At 40.9% G+C, this 22,885-nt stretch overlaps 2 protein-coding genes across 2 annotated transcripts in view; one reads left to right on the top strand and one right to left on the bottom strand.

Annotated features, from left to right (window-relative positions):
* The window catches only part of LOC144065315 (uncharacterized), a 31,247-nt gene extending 18,777 nt beyond the window's left edge, over positions 1–12,470 (bottom strand). Inside the window, exon 1 of the mRNA XM_077588050.1 lies at positions 12,195–12,470. Coding sequence (XP_077444176.1) covers positions 12,195–12,201 — 7 coding nt within the window. The 5' untranslated portion in view covers positions 12,202–12,470. The remainder of the gene's footprint in view (positions 1–12,194) is intronic.
* A 198-nt stretch (positions 12,471–12,668) lies between these two features.
* On the top strand, positions 12,669–19,952 carry LOC144065317 (uncharacterized). Its single transcript, XM_077588054.1, has 2 exons — positions 12,669–13,116; positions 17,301–19,952. Exons 1-2 carry the CDS (start codon positions 12,987–12,989, stop codon positions 18,833–18,835), a joined length of 1,665 nt encoding a protein of 554 aa, XP_077444180.1. The 5' UTR covers positions 12,669–12,986; the 3' UTR covers positions 18,836–19,952.
* The last annotated feature ends 2,933 nt before the right edge of the window (positions 19,953–22,885 follow it).

Here is a 22,885-nt window from a genome sequence, read left to right as displayed (position 1 = left end):
AAAAACAACTGTCTCAACTGTTTTGAACAATTGTATAAGCTTAACCAAATAACATCATGAAGGTTATAAAAACAACTGTCACAACAATCTGTTTTTATCGGACAAGAAGCGGTCTTGGGAACGGTGGATTGCTTTGGGAAGCATCGGCTTCTCAGGATGGCTCACAACAAGAACTGTGGATTATTTTGGATCATCTTCTCAGGATGGTTCACATCAAAACTCTCTTGGGAAGATTCGACAGACATACAATTGTTTTGAGAACAGAGATAAATTGTTATGAGACTCTAAAAATGTTTAGACTTCTGTGGGGCATGGTGTGAAAATCTTATGAATAAGTTAGCGAGAGAGACATCGAGTTATTAGAATGATCTTGACCAGAAACGCGAGTGGAAGTATTCTCTTCTTGCAAGAATTAAAAGATGCGACTTCAGATGCCTCTTTTATTAAAAGGTGAATTTGGAAATACCTAAGGATAAACTTATCAATCAGGACGTGGCTAGGTCTACCACGGTGCCTTTCCGAAACGGGCCTCTTTGGAAGGAATGCACTGCAACTGCCACTGCAGTCTATCAGTCTGGGCTACAGGCAAGAGAAGTCTAGGCTGGTTCTCGAGCTAAGACAGTCCACTCACCAGTCAGTAAGGAATGCCAACATCACGGTTCCCACTGGCCAGAGTTGGAACGCCCAGGCCGAGGTTGACCAAGCCATCAATAAACTGCAGCATCAGGAGATCATGGGCAGAGTTCAGGCAGGAAGAGCAGGGCAAGGATGGGGAAAAGCACTGCGATTCTGGTCCAGATCTAACCGTAAGGAGAGAAAGGAGATGGTGGTGGCGGATGTGACAAAGATGGGGTAAGAGTGCCTCAAGATGAAGGCCGTGTTGCAGGGCCGATAAGGAAGCTGGATAACCTGGGAGGGAGTTGTCAACCGAAACATCAGTTGGTCCGACCTGTGGAAGATCCCACAGGCAAGGATCAGCTTCCTCATTCGCACAACCTACGACATGCTTCCCTGTCCTCATAACTTCCACCAATGGTTTGGGAAGGAGGAATGCTGCGCACTTTGCAACACTCCCAATGCTAGCCTCCAGCACATCTTGTCAGGCTGCAAGACTGCACTTTTTCTGGGACGCTACAGATGGCGCCATGATGAGGTCCTGAGGAAACTAGCTGAGGTGCTGGAGAGACGCCGACAGAGCAGTAAAAATTCACCACCAACAGAGATCCACGCCAACTTCGTCACGGAAAGGGGGAAAAGAGATACACCAGGCAAAGAGATACACTCAGGCCCTTTTCCCATGGTCAGGACTCAGGAGTGAGACATGAGGGTTGACCTCAGCAGGCAGCTCCGATTCCCCACGCGAAGATCATCACCACATTACTCCACCCAGACATTGTGGTATGCTCCTCCAAGGCAAGAGCAGTGCACCTCATAGAACTAACAGCACCATCAGAGGAGGGGATTGAGGTCGCCTTTGAGCGCAAGAAGGCCAAATACTTGGAGCCGGCAGCCAAATGCCAGGAAATTAGCTGGAAATGCACTATGTAACCTGTCGTGGTTGGCTGCCGAGGCTATGCCGGGCTGTCAATAACACGCCTCCTGAAGGAGGCAGGGGTGGATGGAGGCAGCTTGGGGAAGGCCATAAAAGAGCTGACAGGCAGAGAAAGGCAGCTTTTGGCTCTGGCTTAGGAGGAAGGACAGGACCTGGGGAAACAACAGCTAACCCCAACAACGGCTGCAGGAGACAACAGCTATCAGCTGCAGGGGGTGACAGGGAAACGTCTCTGTCACTGCTCCGCCACCAAGAGATCTTCCAGGATTAAAGGAGCGAAACATCAATGAACGGTGGCTCCTGGCTGATGACAGGCAGCAGTGCCAAGCAGGGAAAAACATCTACCTGTACATGAACTAAATGATGTTTAATAGTATACTAAAATAAGACAGATTTTGCGGAGGGGCAAGAGAGAAGGACAGAGAGCGAGAGAGACTTTTTGCACGGCAACGCGCTCGTGACGAGAAAGACAGACATAAGCAGCCGCTTGCGTCTCGGCCACCTGAGTGTCGTATGCACGTATCTCAAAAAATGTCTCATATCTCAAGGCAAATATTTGTTCGGAATTTTACCCGTATCTCAAATTCCTCGTATATCGGAGCACTCATATGTCAAGGGATTACTGTAATCTAAAGTAACTACAGTCTTACCTCTACTTACAAATGCCTCGAATTATGAATTTGAAGGTTACAATTTGTTTTATATGCAAATGAGTGACTAGGGATATGCATAATATTCAAGTCACGAAAACAACCAGGAAGTAAATGCATTTCCGTATCCATTTTTTATTTGTTATTTTGTTGCAGATGAATTGATTCTCACTTTAGAACATTGATACCCTCTACTGGGCTCTCATTTCATCGCTCCCATTCTATCTCATATAATGACAATAAAAGCAATCAATGTAGTTCAATTGGCTGTCTCTCAACAACCAATATTCATGTTTCAAGCTTCTCTCTTACATACCTGTCTACCTCGGCTAAATGCTCCCCATATTAATGCAGGGCTGCCAATCACTCCAGAATTTCAGGAGTTTAGCCGGAAATGCAACGCAAACTCCGGTACCAAATTTCCTATTTAAATGCCTCAAAATTCACACCATCGCTATGGCTTCTACCATCTTGATTCACCTCACCTTACCTAGACCCAGGGCAGCCATCTTACCTAGAGCGCTGACGTATAAACCTAGTTAAACGTGCTTTGACTGGCCAGATGCGAGTAGCCTTGATTTTGAAATAAACAAAGTTCCACTTTGATTGTTAGAAATATTCTATGTTTTCCGTTGTTTTCATTAAAAGAAAGGCAGGTTGTATCCTTCTTTACGTTCAGGCACCTAGGCGGACAGCTTGGGGTTCTATAGTTATAGTTTGAATTGTAGTCTTTAGTAGAGAGCACCGTGGGGTTAATGCAACAAAATGTTACAGATAATGATTGGCTAGGACAATCTTAGATAAGTGGGAAATGGACAATTCTCCAAGCTCCAAAATCTGGCTAAGAAACAGATTATGTTTGTCGCTTTGGGTTTGACAAAATGCGTTGGCGCATGAGCTTTGGAATATTTGGGGAAGGTGAATCCCATATCTAAAACAAATTTGAGGGAAATTTGGAAATGGGCTCTATTTGGCACTGGATGCCCAAAATCTGGTGGGGCCTTTCATGGTATGAAACAAGTGCTGGGATTATGGTCAAAGATAGCACATCCAAATTATGAAATAAAAAACCTCTGAGTAATGCTTTAAGTAGACGGGTTGTCTAAGAATAAATGGAATGGGCAAAACTCGAACGGATTACGAGATACATTGACGGCTAGTAAAACAAACTTTAGAGGCAAAACTATTGCCACCTCAATTCTACGTACAAACAACTAAACTGATAGCATTAACGGAAGTGTATAACTTGATGCAAAACAAGGTTATTTTTTTACAAACTGTTAATATACAGACGCTCCCCTACTTACGAACGAGTTAGGTTCCGAGCGATTGTTCATAAGTTGAATTTGTTTGTAAGTTGATTCAGTGCTATATTTTGTATTATAATTTATGTTTAAGGCCTATATAAGTATATTGAAGGTTTATACAAGTGCATTTGTATGTTTAAGGCTTGTATAAGTAACACGCATTGGTTTGTACTGAAAAAAACATTTAATAAAATTGAGAGAATATGTACAGTACTGTATAGAGAGAGAGAGATTTATGTATTAGAAACTGGCCGAAAGAAGCGATCTAACAACGATTGCAGTTTTCTTCTTTTTTTCATCATAAATGATGCGGTAGCACTGTAAGGCATCATTCAATTGATTTGCAAACTTTGTGCAACGTTCAATATTTGGGTCCTGCTGCTCGATCTTTCTGTTTAGAAATGGTACTGACGCTCGAACGATTCAAGTTGTTATATGTGCAACGCTCACCACTCTCACGCACATCAGGCTTCGTTATTATTGCCACTCATTTCAAATGAAATGGCTTGCCTCTTCCTTGCAACTCCCTCAATAGAAGCATTTCGCTTTTTACCAACCATATTCAATAATGGATGCACGAGATATTTAATGATACAAATGAAAAAGGTTCTTTGCCCACTGGAGCTACGTTCACGCACTTCCGCATTGCAACGAAGAAGGTAGATGCTGGTTAAGCTGAGCCCTCACAGCGCCAGGCGTCGGTATTAGCGGCGGAAAGAAGCACTACTCGGAAAAAAATACAAAATTGGACTGACGAACATTTTTTGACTTAAACGCAATTTGCAGACATGTTCGTATGTACCGTTGTTCGTAAGTTGAATGTTCGTAAGTAGGGGAGCGTCTGTACTTGTGTGGGGTTGCGTGTGTGTTTCAATGTGTCACAGTTTTTCCGTTATTGCATTATTGGCAAACAGAGAGTTAATCACAGCCACTCGCATGGCAGTCGCTCATGCTGACTGACTAGGGCGAAGGACGGCGGCAATTGAACTTCCAAGACAAATTTCTATTTGTAGATGTGTGGCACGCGAATCTAATAAATTAATTTTCCTTCTGGACAGCAAAAGAGGGGTTGAACTACCAAGAAGCCCCACTGGGGATGGTGGTTTCCACCTGTGATGAAAATGTACGGGCCACTGATGTATGGGCAAACGACACAAATAGAAAGACTAATGAAAGCCGGGTGGATCCAGACCATCCAGAGTGTGGAGCATTCATGGTGTCCTCGAGAATTTGTGGGTTTTCTCCGGGTACTCCAGTTTACTCCCACAAACCAAAATTATGGCTGCTTTTGATGTCAATAAAATGATGTTGACATATTTCCTTTGCTGCCAAGAAGCCCCAGACTGGGGATGGCGGTTTTCACCAGTGATGAAAATGTGCAGACGACTGATGTCTGATTAGGACTGTGAGCGCGAATGGTTGTCTTTCTTCTTGTGTTTTTGATTGGCTGGCCACCAAGATATAATCAATCAGACAGATATCAAGGTGGAAAAGGACCTGGAAATTTGAAATTGATTTCTGAAGTCGCCAATAAGCCTTTTCAGGGATGGCGGCGACAGATTATGGAAAAAAAAAGTTTCGTCAAATGAATTTTTTGATGAGAATGCAGCAGCAGTACTCGAAATGAGAAATTTGACGTGGAGGAACAATAATCTGCATTGCGATATGGGATATTTGGGTGCAGTGAGAAAAAATAATTGTACATCAGCTTACTTGGGTGAGCTGCTTTTAACAAAGCTGGCTTGAGTCATGGGAAGTCCTATGTCTCGACAGGGGGATGGTGGCCTTGGTACAGTACCACTACACAACTTATAGGTTGGTTGCAGAGCATGCTTAACTTGTGCTCGGCATATCAGTGCATGATTTGAAATTCCAAAGAACCATTGATTTATAGTGATAATGGCACCCAAATTGTGTTAACAAAATAATTGGCTGGATTGACAAAAGGTTCCATATCTCGTTTTGAAATCGGGAAGTGGGAACGTCCAACGTGTTGCTGACCAACCAGCAGACATGAAAATAGCCGAGAAGGGGATGTGGATCCACCTTTTGCAATGTAAGAAGGTTTTCTCAGTTGAAACGTTTGAGGAGACAGGTGAGAACAACTTTCTCACATGATAAAATGAAACGGTAACCACTCCAATATTGATTGGAAAGATTATTGCTCATCGAGCAATGCCATTCACCATAAGGAACTTTTTATCTTGTTTTTATTGTCTCCATGTGGAAAAAAGGTGAAAATGTTTCAATTGAGACTAAACCTTCTTACAAAGGGTTAAAACAAACGACCAGACGAGGGAAAATACGATTGGATATAACAACTCCCTCAATCACCATTCTCTGGGGAAAGTGCTTAAAAAAGTGTCCTGCTTGTAAAGAAAAGGAAAAATATTGAAACAGTGTCTATCCTGTTAAAGCAGTGAATGACAAGCCAATTCTTCCACTGTGCTAACTTAACCTGTTTGAACCTTACAGGGCATGGTCTGAATCGGGGTGCGGTAGATGAGACATGGTCTGCCCATTGTCCAAGACAAACTGCGCCACTGATTCCACGGTTTGGCTTATGGTGGTGAAGTGGGGCAAATAAATTATATACCTTCTGTCAAAAAAGAAACATGACTATGTGCTTTGATTTAACTGTTTTTACCAGTGTCTGTTTAGACTGGAGGAGATACAATTGGCAGCTCGGAATTTCGGTGCGGCGGCTGGCCTCTCTCGATGACGTTGAGCCTCATCGAGGGATGGCGATCCGACTTATGGGTTGGTTTGCCAAATTGCAGCAGGAGTGTATTTTTCTTTGGGTTACGCCAAATATGAAGGAACAGCTGGCCGCCACCAATCTCATGACTTTCCAGGACAGCAAAGCGGTTGATATACTTCTGACGGTTGATGTGCTCTTGATGGAGCAGGGGGCGTATGCAATGTTTGAAAATGTTGCACTCAACGACACGTCCCCCAATGAGTCCCTAACCAGAGCCGTTGAAGGTCTGCAGACCCTGAACCGGAAACGAAGAGGCACTCTGGAGTGGAACTGTCCACCTTCTGGCAGACTGGTAGGATAAGACCTTCGGCAAATGAAAAAAATGGCCTTCACCTAGGTGATATCAATGGCTGTATTGGCTTAATATTTTGTGTGGGTATTGTCTTATCCCCTGCTTATGCTCTTTGCTAGGCCGACTTATGGTTGGTGCAATTGCTCTAACAAATTCCAAATTATAAGAATTGTATGTGCTTATTAGACAGCCTACTGGTGATAACATTGATGTCCAGGATTATCAAAATGAGTTGGATGAAAATGATTTTGTTCTTCCTTTTCCAGGCCAGATATGCAAGTAAGGTGAATTCCGGTAAAGATCGAGACAACGGACTTCCCCCAAGTGTATTTGTATTTGTCATAAGTAAAAAAAAAAAAGATTATGGGATTATGTACAAATATATAATAACAGGGGGGAATGTTAGGATTATTAGTCTTACATTATATATTTACTTGCAATGAATGTTTTGAGAACCATCAACTTCTCACACTGTCCTTCACACCGCTCCCTTGGGAAGAGCCGGACGACTTTCAATTGTTTTGAGAACCACACTGTTCTTCACACCGCTCCCTTGGGAAGATCCATAGGACTTTCCATTTTTTGACTTCTCAGTGTGGTTCACACCGCTCCCTTGGGAAGATCCGGTAGACCTTCAATTGTTTTGAGAACTGAGATGCATGTTGAAAATCTAATGTAATAAACAGCGAGAGAGATGCGTCTAATGGCAGAATGATCTTGGACGAAGACGCATCAGGATCGATTCTCTCTTGCAAGAACACTACAGATGAGTCTGATGTCTCCCTTATTTGTGCGTGCATTTGGGAATACCTATTGGTGAACCTATCATAAACCGTGTCACATAAAAAAAAACAGTTGTTTATTCACTTTGGGAGTGAATGGAGTTGTCAGAAAGCTGATTTGCAATCTATTAATAAAGTTTGACTGACCTATCTGACTGTTTTATTGACATTCCCTTTAGCAGAGCACCATCTAATAGATGCATATTAACGTGACTCCAGTATCTACTGTAGCGCCTTATAATGCGGTGCGCCTTGTATATGGAAAATACGGTACTTGGATTTTATATAAAAGAAGCTGAAGATTCCTAGCCGGGATGTGACTTTTTATACTTTTAAAATACTATTTATGTTTTTTTTTTACTGGGAAAATGCATTTTGAAAAGCTTGGAGTAGCACCACCAATTTTGTTATATGCAGCTGTGTATGATGACAATAAAGGCTTTTGATTTTATTTGATCTGTGTGCGTTCATCTCACTCTCTGACCGTAGATGAGGTGTCCCAGAAGCAATCTGGCTGCCACAACATCTTTGACTTCTGTTAAGAAAATTGTAATTTCTGTAATTGGAAAGAATCAGGTTTTCATCAAGATAGACTTATTTCTTCTTTCAAATTGAATAATTTGATATTTTGCATTTACAAACAGGCATATTAACTTCCTTATGATATTGACCCTAATAATGTGGTTTTGATACATACAGTATCTCAGAAATACCGCTTGTGATGATTTTTCTTAAGATTTTCCCTTCAAAGTAACACATTTGTACTCCCTATTAAAACCATTATTATGGAGGTGAAAATTAGGAATCAGAGGAACGGGTTATACACGAGAAATTGTAAAATTTAAAAATTTCAAGGCAATTTCAAGGATGCGGCTTATACGCACGGGCGGCTTATATGCGAGTAAATATGGTAGTTATTATTAAGGCTGACTAAACCACCAGTCTTATGTTTTGAAACAAATCCTATAATTTCCGAGATTGTTCTGAAGAAGTGTTTCCCAACCACTGTGCCGCGGCACATTGGTGTGCCGTGAGCAATGGTCAGGTTTGGCGCGGTAAATTGCAAGAGGCCATACAATGTAATATTCAGAGAGAAAAATTAATATGAATATTAAACATTTAACAATAAATTATAGATCATACTATTACAAGATTCAATTCGTGAAACAGTCATTTTATTGCTTATTTTTCTCTACAATGAACCGGAAATTGTTTGGTTTCTAGAGCATCAACTTTTGGTGACGTAATGTCTGTGTGAGCCCAATTTTTTTTTGCGTAATATTAGGAGATTTAAGTAATTTGGAGAAAAGTCATAAAATGATGCGATTAAAAACATTACATTTACACTTATTTTTGCATCATTCGAACAGGATCTGCAGTTTTAAAGGAAGTAGGTGTACACAGCACTGGTCAATTTTATCAATATGCCCGTTCGGGTTAAGTACAAAATGGATGGCAATTTGGATGAACCGACATTTGCGCATTGCAGAACATGCAAGTGCAATTTCAGTGTGACACGTGTTGGAATTACTGACTGTAAAACGCACGTAGAAGGACCCAAACAAAAAATAAACTTGTTTTCGTTATGCTGTACTTTTACAATAGTTTACAAAAACAATATTTAAATTAATGTAAAAACATGATAACAACTGCTTGATTTATATTGTCCTACGCTTATTTTTTTCACATTTCATATCGATTTTGCGTGACTCGCATTCACTCCGGAAATACTCTGGAAATGGGACAAGGGTACCCTATTTTCACACCTGTAGGGCGCACTAAAAGTCTAAAATGTTCTCTAAAACAGTCGGTTCGCCCAATCGGTGGGTGCGCCTTGTTTATGCACTAAATTCAATTTTTGTATGGCCCTGACCCCTTGAGTGACTGTTTTTATTTCTTGCTGGCACGCTAATTATTGCGATCAACCCAGCGGACGTTCACCCTAAAAATAGCCTCTCGCGCATTCCAAACATTACGGTGAGTGGCAAGGCATTTGACTTCCCTGTGCTTTTAATCCTCAAAAACACTCAAATAAACAGCATATCAAAACTATAGAGGAAATGCCTGATGTGAATGACAACAGAATGCGGGTGTGAACGCTTGGAAAATGGACTGAAGCCATGGATCGAACACAATTTAACAGCTTTGCCAACGGATTGCTAACGGATGGCCAACATTGTAGTTCGGGCAGGCAGCGCCACATGAGTTACGTGACGATTTGGAAAGAATTGTCGATGCCGATATAACAGCAAGGAGAATCAAGGGCTTGGGAGGGATGCATGTCGCGAGTTAAAATGGATTGTGGATGACTGGGCTCAAGTGTCGGCCAGCACTGATGTTCAAGCTTTTGCCAAAAGTGGATACAACTTCCCGGAATAAACAACTCTGACTGACAGTGGAGCTTAGCATGTTGAATTCCGAACTCTTGATATCAGAGTGTACCTATTATCTCAATAAAGCATTATCAAACTTATTTTTGCTCCTGCTGTCTTTAAAAATTCGCTAGCTGCTAGCCTAACATAGGCATGCTAGCGGATAGCATAACATACGCTAGCCTAGTGTCATGCTAGCGCCTTTTCAAATTAGGCGCCCTATGAATTGACAAAAAAAAGAATATATAGCCGCAACTGAGACTGCGCCCTATCAGAAGATGTCCTTCATAGGTGTGAAAATACGGTACTCTTGAAATTGGGTCGACAGAGGTTGGCAGTTCTGTTAATGATTGCAATTCCCCTTATTAAGCGATTAAAAACCGTAAAAAATGCAACGTAGCACATATTTTCACACACACAGGGCACACGTAAAAGTCTAAAATTTAGAACAAAGTGGACGGCTTTTGGCCCTGATAAAATGGACTCTTGCCACAATCTGGTGGACATACAACGGTATTATGTCTCCCATAATAACGGCCCCGGAGGGAACTATTTCAGCGTTGCAGGGTACATTTTAAAATGCATTATTTATTTTAAGACATTAATAATCATTTTCTTATAATTCTCTCCCATTTTGTGTTTCCTCACATCTATCATAAAAAATGGGACACTTTGACAGATTATAAAGGGTTTAGTTGGTAGTTGTGTGAGGACCGTGGAAAGAATTTGAGATTTTACATATAAAGTACATCTCTACTTACAAAATTTTCAAGTTACAAAATGAGTTCTGGAACCAATTACATTCATACCTGGACATACGAGTGCCCCAACATGCGAGCGAGCAATCTGAGATACGAGTAAAATTTCGGGCAAATATTTATCTTGAGATACGAGAACAATTTTGATATACGAGCATACAGCGGACGTGAGAGGCTGCTCATAAGAACATCATGGGCACTGTCTTTCTGGTCGCAACTCCCTCGTGTAATGTCTCTACGAGCACTGGGCAGAGCGTTGCATTTTTTCAGTGTTTTTTTTTCGCGTTAGTCAGTGCGAATGGCGTATATACTACTTCTCGTTGGCAAGTGGTCGTCCGTTATTTTATTGTGAGGACATTTGTGTGCATCATTTGGGGAATATTTTGAAGCAAAAAGCAAATAACCCTCGATAGGTTGCATCTGAAAGTCAGGGTGGTGGCGGGGCAAATAGAGCCAACCCAAAATGTAAAACAAGCGTAAGGTTAGATTAAATTTATTTTTGAGTGTGCCTGCATCATAATCCAAGTTCATTTAAATTTCTTTGTTATGTTACGAGCGCGTTGCGGTGCAAAAGTCCCCCCCCTGTCTATGTCTCTCTTTCACTCCCCTCCGGGAAAACCGTCTAATTTTAGTACTCTTAAAAACATTTCAGTACTATTAAACCACTAGATATTTGTTACTTTGTTAATAGGTGGCGAATTAGAACAAATAAAAATGTTTTTCCAATCTAATATCCTGTTTTTGGTGTTTTTTTCAGATGGTTGGAACAAATTAATTTGTTTTTAGTTCATTCCCATGGGAAACGTTCATTTGAGTTACGAGTAAACCGACATACAAGCTCAGTCCTGGAACAAATTAACCTCATATCTCGAGTTACTACTGTTATTTCGTAAGTAGAGGTAAGACTGTACTTACACCAAAACTGTTTGGACCCCATTATATACTTTTTTTAACAAGTCCTACCTGTACTGTTTACTTAAGTGTTTTATGTAAAAATCAATACATGTTTATAATTCTTTTGGTGTGTTTTATTTCTAATACACATCTATGTAATGTGCTAAATTTGCCTTTATTAATAAAAATGATTTAGGGGTGTATGCATAGAGAAAACCGATGAGATGTGAGGTTTTTTTTTTTATTTGGGGGGTGAAAGGAATGGTGGTTTTGTTCCTGCGTGTTGAGAGAGGCATGGGAAGAACGCACCTTGTGTTGCCAATTCGTCTCCTTTTTCAGAAGGCTGGCTACAGACATGCCTTTTGTTAACACTTACTTGCAAAAAGGCAAGTTCTGGATTGGCAGAGACTGAATTGAAAGGGAGAAGGACACTGGGGGGACATGAAGGGTTTTTAAGTTTGTCTTGCTGAGGTTTTTTGGGGATGGGGGGGAATTACTGGGAAGAAACCAGACCAGTCCGTTTTAGTTGTTTAATTTTTTAATATTTTTTTTAGTTTGCATGATTTAGTTTGAATCAGTATATTGTCTTGGAATCAAGTTTGTACCTTCTTCTGTCCACTTGAGACAATCAAAGAATTTGCAATTAGAAGACGCTGACCTGGCTGTTTATTGTAGCACACAAAAATACCATCTTCTACAGAGCTATTCAAAACGAGAACATTTATACTCAATAACGTAAAATAATAAAAATAAAATAATAGAATCGCCTTGTATCTGTAGACATTGTAAAATATTTTCAAGACAAGTAGGTTAAACGTCAACTCACCTGCCATTTTGGGGCTTAATGATTGCTCACTATACGCGATGTGTTGCTGATAAGCCCCTTGTTTCTTCTATATATTAACAGCTAATTTAGGCTAGGCTAAGCCAAACAAGCCGTGAAGTTTAGTCCTCCCAAAAGACGTGTTCCCGGTATGCCCTAAGATTTCTGCTACATTTCACTGGTTAAGGGGAGATTAAAAAGTAGATCTTAAAACCGAGGAAAGATAAGCATATTGTAAGTTAAAGGCAGTTCTTGCCCGATTGGTACCGCTGTCGGGTTCCAACCAATCGTTACTGCGCATGCGCGATCAACGTAATTTCCTCTCAAGGATTGAGAGATACATAATTTGATTTATAATACAAACAAGATACTATACATGATCAGTGTGAGTCAAGTCAGAAATATTAGTGACGAATGAAAGTATAAATTTGAATACGTAACACGTAGCCAGTCTTTCGGATTTAATGGTTAATTTATGTTGGACTGTTTCGACACGCCTCTGCTCCATTTGGTCGAATCGGATTCGATCAGGAAGGCTCTAGCATAACATCATTCAAGTCCTCTGAACTTGTTAAAGCTTTGCCCCTTGGCTAACATCGGGCAAAGGAACAAGTCTTCAAATCGTCTCAGAGCTCATTTATAATTTGTGCCCTACTTTAGCTTAGCCTAGCTAGCATCTGGGTAAGGAACAAGTCTTCAAGTCGTCGAAGAACTTATTTGAAGCTTAGCGACCTACTTTAGCTTAGCCTAGCTAGCAGCTATCAAAGGCACCTCCATCAGAACTCACGTGTGGAAATGTCCGCAAGAACAAAACCGGCAAAGTTCCAGGAGGAAGTTTTTGATGTCAAACAGGAGCCTTCACCTCGACAGGACTCGACCGTTTGCGAAATAACGCACGAGAAAGCTGTTCTTCATAGACTAGAAGGTGGGTTGACTTTTTATTTTCATAATGGTTTCCTATTGACCTGTACGTTCATTTTTCATGAATTCGCACTTGCACCATTCGATGAATGGTGTGATACATTCTATTTATATTTAAATATAACCTCTCTAGGACGGAAAGAACCGTCTCGACGCGTCTTTCTGCTTAAACAACGGCAGAAAACAGTAGCTTTCCTTTTATTGAATCTTATCCTAACAATGTATTTTTCGTGGTAACGCAAAGCACGAAAAGACGCCCCCCAACACCACACCCCAGAGGCATTGAGTACTATTTAATGCTACACCCCCCCCCCCCCCCCCTACATTTTTGGCTGAATGCTTGAGTGACGTAACACTTATTTACATGCGCTAAATTATCTTATTTTCTGAACCGCTTGCTTTATCCTCAGTAGGGTCGCAGGGGATCTGGAGCCCATCCCAGCTGACTTTGGGCCAGAGGCCGAATTGGTGGCCAGCCAATCGCAGGGCACAAGGAGACAAACAACCATTCAATTCAAAAAATTAAATTAAAAAAAGATGAATATGTTGATGCACTAAACAACAACTAAAGGAGCGTTCAAACACGTGTCAAAGCAAAGACCCAGGGGCGAAATCTGACCTGCCACAAGTGCTTGGTGCAGCCCGTGAAAGTACTGTGCACATTATAAAAAAATAATATTTATTCTTTTACCCTCTTTTTTAGAAAAAAATATATTTTTAAATAAAAATAAATCTAATATTTATTTATTTTCGGTTTGGTATTAATAAAAACATTTAAAAAAATGTAAAAAATAAACGAATTAAACATATATATATATAAAATGTTTCATTCGTTTATTTTTTACTATATATATATATATATATATATATATACAGTAAAAAATAAACGAATGAAACATTTTATATAAAAGGAAAATGTTTCATTCGTTTATTTTTTACTGTATATATATATATATATATATATATATATATATATACATACAGTAAAAAATAAACGAATGAAACATTTTATATATATATATGTTTAATTCGTTTATTTTTTACATTTTTTTTAAATGTTTTTATTAATACCAAACCGTATATATATATATATATATATATATATATATATATATATATATATATATTCAGTTTTTCTGTGTTTTTACATTAATGCAAATAAAAAATAAGATTTTTCTCCTTAAATGAAAAACCAAAAAAAAGGAAATTTTCAATGTTTCCTTTTAAAAAGATTAAAATTTAACTCAATTTTTTCTCCCACTCTTTTAATCCAAATTTATTTTTCTAAAATTTTTAGGAAATTAGATTTCTTTTCTCTTTTTCCATTTGTATTTCAATGTCATTGATATGAAAAATAGATTACCGTAATTACTCGAATATAACACGCATATTTTTGCTATATAATTAATTCCAATAGTTGGGGGTGCGTGTTATAATCAATAACTATTTTTTTTTTTTTTTTTAATTTTTTTTTTATTTTTTTTTTGTGTCTTGTTACATGGCCCTTAGCCTGGTGCTTTTTCTTGCCAAATAAATTGAATTGAATAAAATAAATTACAAATTTTCGATCGAAAAAAGCATTGTCAAACTCACTTTGACGCACGGATTTTACGTCATCTCGTAGAGCCGACGCACGGATTTTACGTCATCTCGTGAAGCCGACGCACGGATTTTACGTCATCTCGTAAAGCCGAGACCACCACTGCCCCCCTCTAGCCTCGTACCCGTCTCAGTTCACCCTCTCTCAGTTCAGTGTTATAATCAATAACTAAAATAAATTACAAATTTTCGATCGAAAAAAGCATTGTCAAACTCACTTTGACGCACGGATTTTACGTCATCTCGTAAAGCCAATCGGATGATGTGTTGTGGGAGGAAGAGGAAGTGGATGAAGGAAGCGTGGACGTTGATAGGATTCTCAACGAAGAGATGTATGAGAGGACAGACAAAGAGAGAGAGGAACTCTTCATTTGAAGGATTCTAATGAATAAATTTGTTTGAACAAAACAATCGTGAAACGAAGAAAAAAAGGTAAGATTTCTGATTTTCGTCAGCGGGAAATTTTAGGTGCGCACTATATTCGAGTACTGCGTTTTTCCAGATTTTTTTGGCCCAAAATTACCTGCGTGTTATTTTCGAGTGCGCGTTATATTCGAGTAATTACGGTAGTTACTTATTAAAAGATGATACTTTGATTACCGTTTTTTTCACACCTATAAAATGCACCGTCTGAAAGGGCGCAGTCTCATTTACGGGTATATTTTCAGTTTTTTGTCAATAAATTGGGCGCTTACTCGGAAAAGGCGCTAGCACGACACTAGGCTAGCATATGTTATGCTAACCGCTAGTGTATGTTATGCTATCCGCTAGCGTATGTTGGGCTAGCCACTAGCGTTTCTTTTAAGACCGGACGAGCAAAACTAAGTTTGGTAATGCTTTATTGAGGTAAAAGCTACACTCTGATTGATATAAAGAGCTCCACTGTCAGTCAGAGTTGTGTATTCCGAGAACTTGATTCCAGCCTTTGCGAAATCTCGAATAACAGTGCTGGCCGACACTTGAGCCCAGTCATCCACAATCCATTGTAACTCGCGACATGCATCACTCCTCGGCCTTTGATTCTCCTCGCTGTTATATCGGCATCGACAATTCATTCCAAATCGTCACCTAACTCGTGCGACGCTGCCTGCCTGAACTACTATGTTGGTCATCCGTTAGCAAAGCTGTTAAATTGTGTTCGATCCATGGCTTCAGTCCATTTTCCAAGCGTTCACACCCGAATTGTGTTGTCATTCCCGCCAGGTATTTCCTCTGTATAGCTCTAATATGCTGTTTCTTTGAGTATTGAGAGTGTTTTTGAAGGTTAAAAGTGCTGCGAGCACACGGAAGTCAAATGCCTTGTCACTCCCCTGGGATGTTTTGAATTGATTTACCGTAACGCTTGGATTGCGCAGAGAAGCTATTTTTAGGGTGAATGTCTGCTGGGTTGATCGCAATAAGTAGCATCGGCATGCTACTTATTGCGATCAACCCAGCAGATATTCACCCTAAAAATAGCTTCTCTGCGCAATCCAAGTGTTACGGCAAGAGATAAAACCAGTCACTCAAGTGGTCAGGCTATACAAAAATTTAATTTAGTGCACAGACAAGGCGCACCGACTGATTGGACGCATCAACCATTTTCAAGAATTTTTTTGAAAAAATAAGGTAATTCCAACAGATCAACAAGGGCTGACTCTAGAGGTGACACTTGTGCCTTTCAGGAAAGGTGCATTTAGGCAAAGTACCTTCTCTGTTCGTGGCTCACATACCTGGAACTGAATACCAATTACCATACGCAAAATCCCGTCTCTGAACCTCTTTGCCAATCATCTTAAAGTCTCGCTGTTAGACGAACAAAATTGTGACAACAACGCTGCCTAGAACTGTGCTACTTGTGTGTCTCATCGTTCATCTTCAACCCGCACAAGGGACTAAAGATGGAAATTAGCCTTTAGCTATAATCTTACATATTTACATTTATATGTTCATTAGCATGGATATGTATATGTTCATTAATATGTATTGTTCCTTTATTAAATAAATCAAATCGAAACAAATGGTTACCGTATTTTGCTGTTTAATATACCTGGGTATATTAAATGATTTTTGCTTTTTTGAGCCTCTCTTTTGTGCGCCATTGAATATACCCATGCCGTTTAATATACTAAACGTCTATTAAACGGCAACTCAGCTTTTTGGGCAAGATTTGTGGGGGCATAATTATAAAGTTCATTAAAATTCCAAGTCAGACTTTATTCAGCAGTAAGTAGTTTTAACCTGAGCCGTAAGTAGTTTTAGTCTGCAAAATGTTGATGCACCCTGTTGCGGCATAAAGAGTGCGTAGTGGATCGTACCTTCCCGTTTGTGCGCCATTTAATATACCCCTGCCGTTTAATTTACCCGGGTATATTAAATGGGGGGTATATTAAACAGCAAAATACGGTAATCCGTGTTAAAAAAAATCGCTCCAGCATAAGCACTGCTGATATAAATGACTAAGTTTCCTTTCTTCATTCTATATTAGTACATCATTCCCATGTTATTGATAGAGAAAATGAAGCTGCTCTATCCCCCAGTCCAACCTAAAAGACTTCTAGTTAGAGAGACAGTTTATAAAATATATCATCCATCTTTGTGTCTTTGCAGGTTTCAGAACATTTCTTGATCCTTATAAGGAGGAGTCAGGGTTTCCTGGTGCCAAAGAGGATGTTGAGCTCCTCGAATTCAAAGAGGAGGAGCCAGAGTTCCCTCGACAAAAAATGAGAGACGAGCAACGTCTAATCAAAAAGGAAGCTCTCACCTGGTCACCTGGTGAGTCCTTGAAAAGAGAAGATGATCTGGGAAAGGCTAGCACAGGGGTAGAGCCTGCAAACACCTCAACATGGACCCAAATTAAAGAGGAGGAGCCAGGGAGCCCTCGACAGCAAAAGAGAGAAGAGCAACCTCCAATCAAAAAAGAGGAACAAGATGCCACGTGGTCAAATGGTGATGGTCTGGGCGTGGCCAGCAGAGGGGCGGAGCCTTCACACAGCAGCAGCACAACAGAAGGATGGCAAGCAGAACATTTAATTGCTCCCTTATCAGATAGCGACGATTTGCTTTGTGACAAAGATGACGACAAAGGTCTTAATAAATATCCCAATGGCGACAAACTCTTCAAATGCTCGCAGTGTGGGAAAACATTTCGCAATAAGTATATTTTAAAAACACATGTTTTGACCCACACTGGCGAGAAACCCTTTTCATGCTCAGTTTGTGGTCAAACATTCACAAGAAAGGGAAGCTTAAAAAAACATGTAAAAACCCACACTGGAGAAAAAGTTTTTGCCTGCGCGGTTTGTGACCAAACATTCGGCACCAAGTCCAAATTAAAAAGGCACACAAGAAACCACACTAGTGAAAAAATGTTGGCCAGCTCACTTGGCGGCCAAAGCGCCAAAGAAACACAATCCTTGAAAGTTAACATGATAACCCATAGTAGAGAAAACCCCTTTTCTTGCTCAATTTGTGATAAAACTTTCTCTCTAAACTCCCGCTTAAAAGGACACATGAGAACACACACGGGTGAAAAACCATTTTTGTGCTCAGTTTGTGGTGACACTTTCTCTCAAAGGCAACACTTAAAATCCCACACAAGAACCCACACTGGTGAAAAATCATTTTCCTGCTCAATTTGTGGGAAAGCCTTTTCTCAAAAGCAACACTTAAAAACCCACACAAGAACCCACACTGGTGAAAAACCATTTTCTTGCTCAATTTGTGGTAAAGCCTTTTCTCAAAAGCAAGTTTTAAAAACCCACACAAGAACCCATACTGGTGAAAAACCATTTCCATGCTCAGTTTGTGGTCAATCATTCACACACAAGGGAAGCTTAAATAATCACGCAAGAACCCACACTGGTGATAAACCATTTTTGTGCTCTGTTTGTGGTCAGGCTTTCTCTCGCAAGCACCAGTTAAAATGCCACATAACAACCCACACTGGTAAAAAACCTTTTTCGTGCTCAGTTTGTTGCAGAGGCTTCACAGAAAAAAAATCTTTAAAAATACACACAAGAACCCACACTGGTGAAAAACCGTTTTTGTGCTCAGTTTGTGGTCAGGCTTTTTCTCGGAAGGACCAGTTAAAAAGCCACACAAGAACCCACACTGGTGAGAACTCCTTTTTCATGGGCAGTTAATGTTTAAACATTTTCACAGAAGGGAACCTTAAACAAACACTTAACAAACCAGACTGGCGAAGAGCCCTTTTTTTTTCTTCATTTGCGGTTCAGCATTCTATCACAGGAATAGCTGCAGGATACCCGCATTGGTCAGAAACTTTTTTCCTGCTCAGTTAGTTGTCAAGGATTTTTTCAAAAGGAAAGACTTAAAAGGCACAAATGTGGGGGAAATTTGTTGAATCTGTTAATTCACAAAAATGACAAGAATCCCTCATATGTAATGTTTGGACTTGTGTTGATAAAATTAGTCTGCTGTGAATGAAAAAAAGAAAAGCACAAGTTATTTTTTTTTATTTCATTTGTCTTTTCAAATTTTTCAATTAGCTTTGTAAGCTACATCCATTTATTTTTTTTCTTCTTTTAAACTTTACAAAAACTTTGGGTTCATTTTATAGTTCTATTACACTTTTAGAAATATCCAAACTGATTTGATTTGCACGTAACTAACTAGACCTGGCAGTTGGTATATTTAGTCAGATGTAAATTGTTTTTATTTTGATGTTGAACAGACCATCAGTAAGCTTTACTCAATCTTTTTAGTTATGTATAACCATTCAGGGCTCAACATTAACAACTTTCCGAATGTCCAGGGCAGCCAAGTACTCTTTTCAGCTAGCTAATTACATTTTGACAACTGCCCAAAAGGGCAGGTAACGGTTTGATTATGTAACGTAAAATAAATGAGGAAAATCACAATCGCTTCGTATGTTTTATGTTTTGTTTCGTGCCATTGGCGTGGCCATTTTGTGACACATTTTCATCTTCTGCGCTGCAACGAATGTTAGTTTTTTTATGGGTTTTTTTGCGAGGCCCCATCGATTGGATTGGATAACTTTATTCATCCCGTGTTCGGGAAATTTCATTGTGACAGTAGCAAGAGGGTGGGAATACAGATACAGGAAAGGCATAGTTACACATAGTTTCAAGTTAGACAATACAGTTGCAAAGGCCACAGAACAACAAAGCACAAAGTACAAAGCAAAGTATATGGGATCATCATCAATCATGTTCCGCTTGTGATTTTGTCTGCTCATTGTCTTTGTACCGGTGTCAAAAAATAAAATATTTCTCCATATCTGTGTTCGGTATTTATTTATAAATTAAATTTGCACAACAGGCGGCCCAGTGGAGCGAGTGGTTAGCGCGTCAGCCTCACAGCTCTGGGGTCCTGGGTTCAAATCCAGGTCATGTCCATCTGTGTAGAGTTTGCATGTTCTCACTGGGCCTGCGTGGGTATCCTCTGGGTACTCTGGTTTTCTCTCACATTCCAAAAACATGCATGGTAGGCTGATTGGACACTCTAAATTGCCCCTAGGTATGGGTGTGCCCTGCGATTGGCTGTCTCCCCCGCCTCTGGCCCGGAGACAGCTGTGATTGGCTCCAGCACCCCCCACAACTCTAATGAGAATAAAGCAGCTCAGAAAATGAAATGAGAATTTACACAATAGTATTCTGCCTAATTCTGTCTTTTTTCCCCAAATGGCGCCGCTCAATCAGCAGTCAGTGGCAATAGCTCCATCCGCTCTTCCTTTCTAGATTTTTTTTAATTACATTTTAATATTTCTTAATACTACCTTTTTAATTACATTTTAATATTTCTTAATACTACCTTTTTAATTATATTTTAATATTTCTTAATATCTTCCTTTATCCCCACCGACAAGTCATTACCTTAACGTGGTCGTGGGTTTTGTGTGTCCCAATGATCCTTGGAGCCATGTCTGGGGCCTTGTGCCTCTGGTAGGGTCATCCAAGGCAAATTGGTCTAAGGTGAGGGACCAGCATGATCAGAAGACCTCTTATGATGAAAAACATAATTGGACGACATCTTCCCTCGCCCGGACGCGGTTAACCAGGGCCCCACTCTGGACACAGGCCCGGAGGAGGGGCGCAAAGGCGAGCGCCTGGTGGCTGGGCCTACACCCAAGTTGCCCGGCCGGGCACAGCCTGAAGAGGCGACGTGGGTTCCCCCTCACATGGACTCACCACCTGTGAGAGAGGCCAAAATGGTCGGGTGCGTCGACAGTTGAGCGGCATGCAAAGGAGGGATCCTTGGCTGCAGAAACTGGCTCTTGGGACGTGGAATATCACCTCTCTGGTTGTGAAAGAGCCTGAAATAGTGCGTGAGGTTGAGAAATTCGGGCTCACCTCCACACACAGCTTGGGTTCCGGTACCACTTCTCTCGAGGGGGGTTGGACACTCTTCCACTCTGGAATTGCCCCGAGCGAGCGGCACAGAGCGGGTGTGGGCATACTTGTTGCTCCCCAGCTCGATCCCGGTATGTTGGGGTTTACCCCGGTGGATGAGAGGGTACATCCCTCCCCCTTCTGGTGGGGGGACGGGACCTGACTGTTGTTTGTGCATATACACCAAACAGCAGTTCAGAGTCCCCACCCTTTTTGGAGTCCTTGGAGAGAGTGCCCCTTTGGGGGACTCTCATTCTGCTGGGTGACTTAAATGCTCACGTGGGCAATGACAGTGTGACCTGGAGGGGAGTGATTGGGAAAAAATGCGGGCATGGGACGAATTCTGTGTGGCAGTGGAGAACAACTTCCGGGTTGCTACAAGGAAATTTTGTTCCACCATCTGACGTCTCAGAAGAGGGAAGAAGCGCACCATCAACATAGTGCATAGTGGGGATGGGGCGCTGCTGACCTCGACTCGGGATATTGTGAGTCGGTGGGCCGAATATTTTGAAGACCTCCTCAATCCCACCGACACACCTTCCCATGAGGAAGCAGAGCTGGGGTACTCTGGGGCGGACTCTCTTAGCTCTGGGGTTGAAGTCACCAGTTCGCCATGGGAGTTCCCCCCAACCAGTCTCCATGTGCTTTGTGGACTTGAAGGTGTTCGACCATGTCCCCCGGGCAGTCTTGTGGGGGTACTCCGGGAGTATGGGTTTCCGGAACCCCTGTTACGCGGGGTCCAGCCCCTTTATGACCAGAGTCAGAGTCTGGTCCGCATAGTGTGTCGGATCCATTTTCAGTGGAGAATAAGTGACGCTTCAGACCAAGCATTCCATCTAGTTTATGGGGAATGTGAGATCTCTCTCCAATAAGATGGAAGAGCTAACGACGCTTACCAGGCCGGAACGGGAGTATCGGGAGTGTTGTACTATGTATGTATCTGTTCTTGTTACTGCGACAGTGTTTTTTTTTCAAGATGGCTTCGCTCAAATGGCAGCCGGTGGCAGTAGCTCCGTCTGCTCTTACTCGTTTCTGTGTTTTTACACCTTTATCTTTTTTATTACATTTTAATATTTCCTAATACAGTGGTACCTCCCAACCATGCCAGGTGGCAATGGCACTGTCTTTTTTGCATCTCTTTCTTGTATGAAATATATCTACGAGGACTGGGCGGACTTTGCATTTCCCCACCTGTTTTTTTCCCCCACGTTGGTCTACATTTACATACAAAGTAAACAACTACTATAGATCGGCAGAGTTTTGCAAATAAAAGACGACCGTTGAAAATCGACATGAAACGCAAAATAATTGAAAAATATGAGTGGGGTACGTGTTACTGAGCTTGCTACGAGAGGAATGCGTCAACCATATCCACCATCCTTAAGCAGAAGCAATTAAGGAGAAGAGGCCTTCCAAGGGACTAACTATAATTTCCAACCGGCGCAGTGTCATTCACGACGAGATGGAGAGCCTTCTTTTATTGTGGATAAAATAAAAACAGTTAGCATGACCGAGTCAACCATATGTGAAAAAGCCAGCGGAATTTACATGGATTTGATAACAACGAAAGGAGAGCCTTCAATACCTTCAGAACCCTTTAAAGCGAGTCAAGGCTGGTTCAAAAATTTAAAAAAAGATCTGGAACACACTCGGTAATCAGACACGGGGAAGCGGGAAGTTCCAATTCGAAAGCTGTGGTGGAATTTATCAAGACATTTGCCTCGATTATCACCCAGGAAAGTTACATCCCCCAGCAAGTGTTCAACTGCGATGAAACTGGTCTTTTTTGGAAAAAGATGCCCAGGCGGAAATTCATCGTGG

This window comes from Stigmatopora argus, chromosome 20, assembly GCF_051989625.1.
Source record: "Stigmatopora argus isolate UIUO_Sarg chromosome 20, RoL_Sarg_1.0, whole genome shotgun sequence".
Lineage (NCBI taxonomy): Eukaryota > Metazoa > Chordata > Actinopteri > Syngnathiformes > Syngnathidae > Stigmatopora > Stigmatopora argus.
Note: the sequence above shows the minus strand (reverse complement) of the source record. Positions and strands in the feature narration are given on the sequence as shown.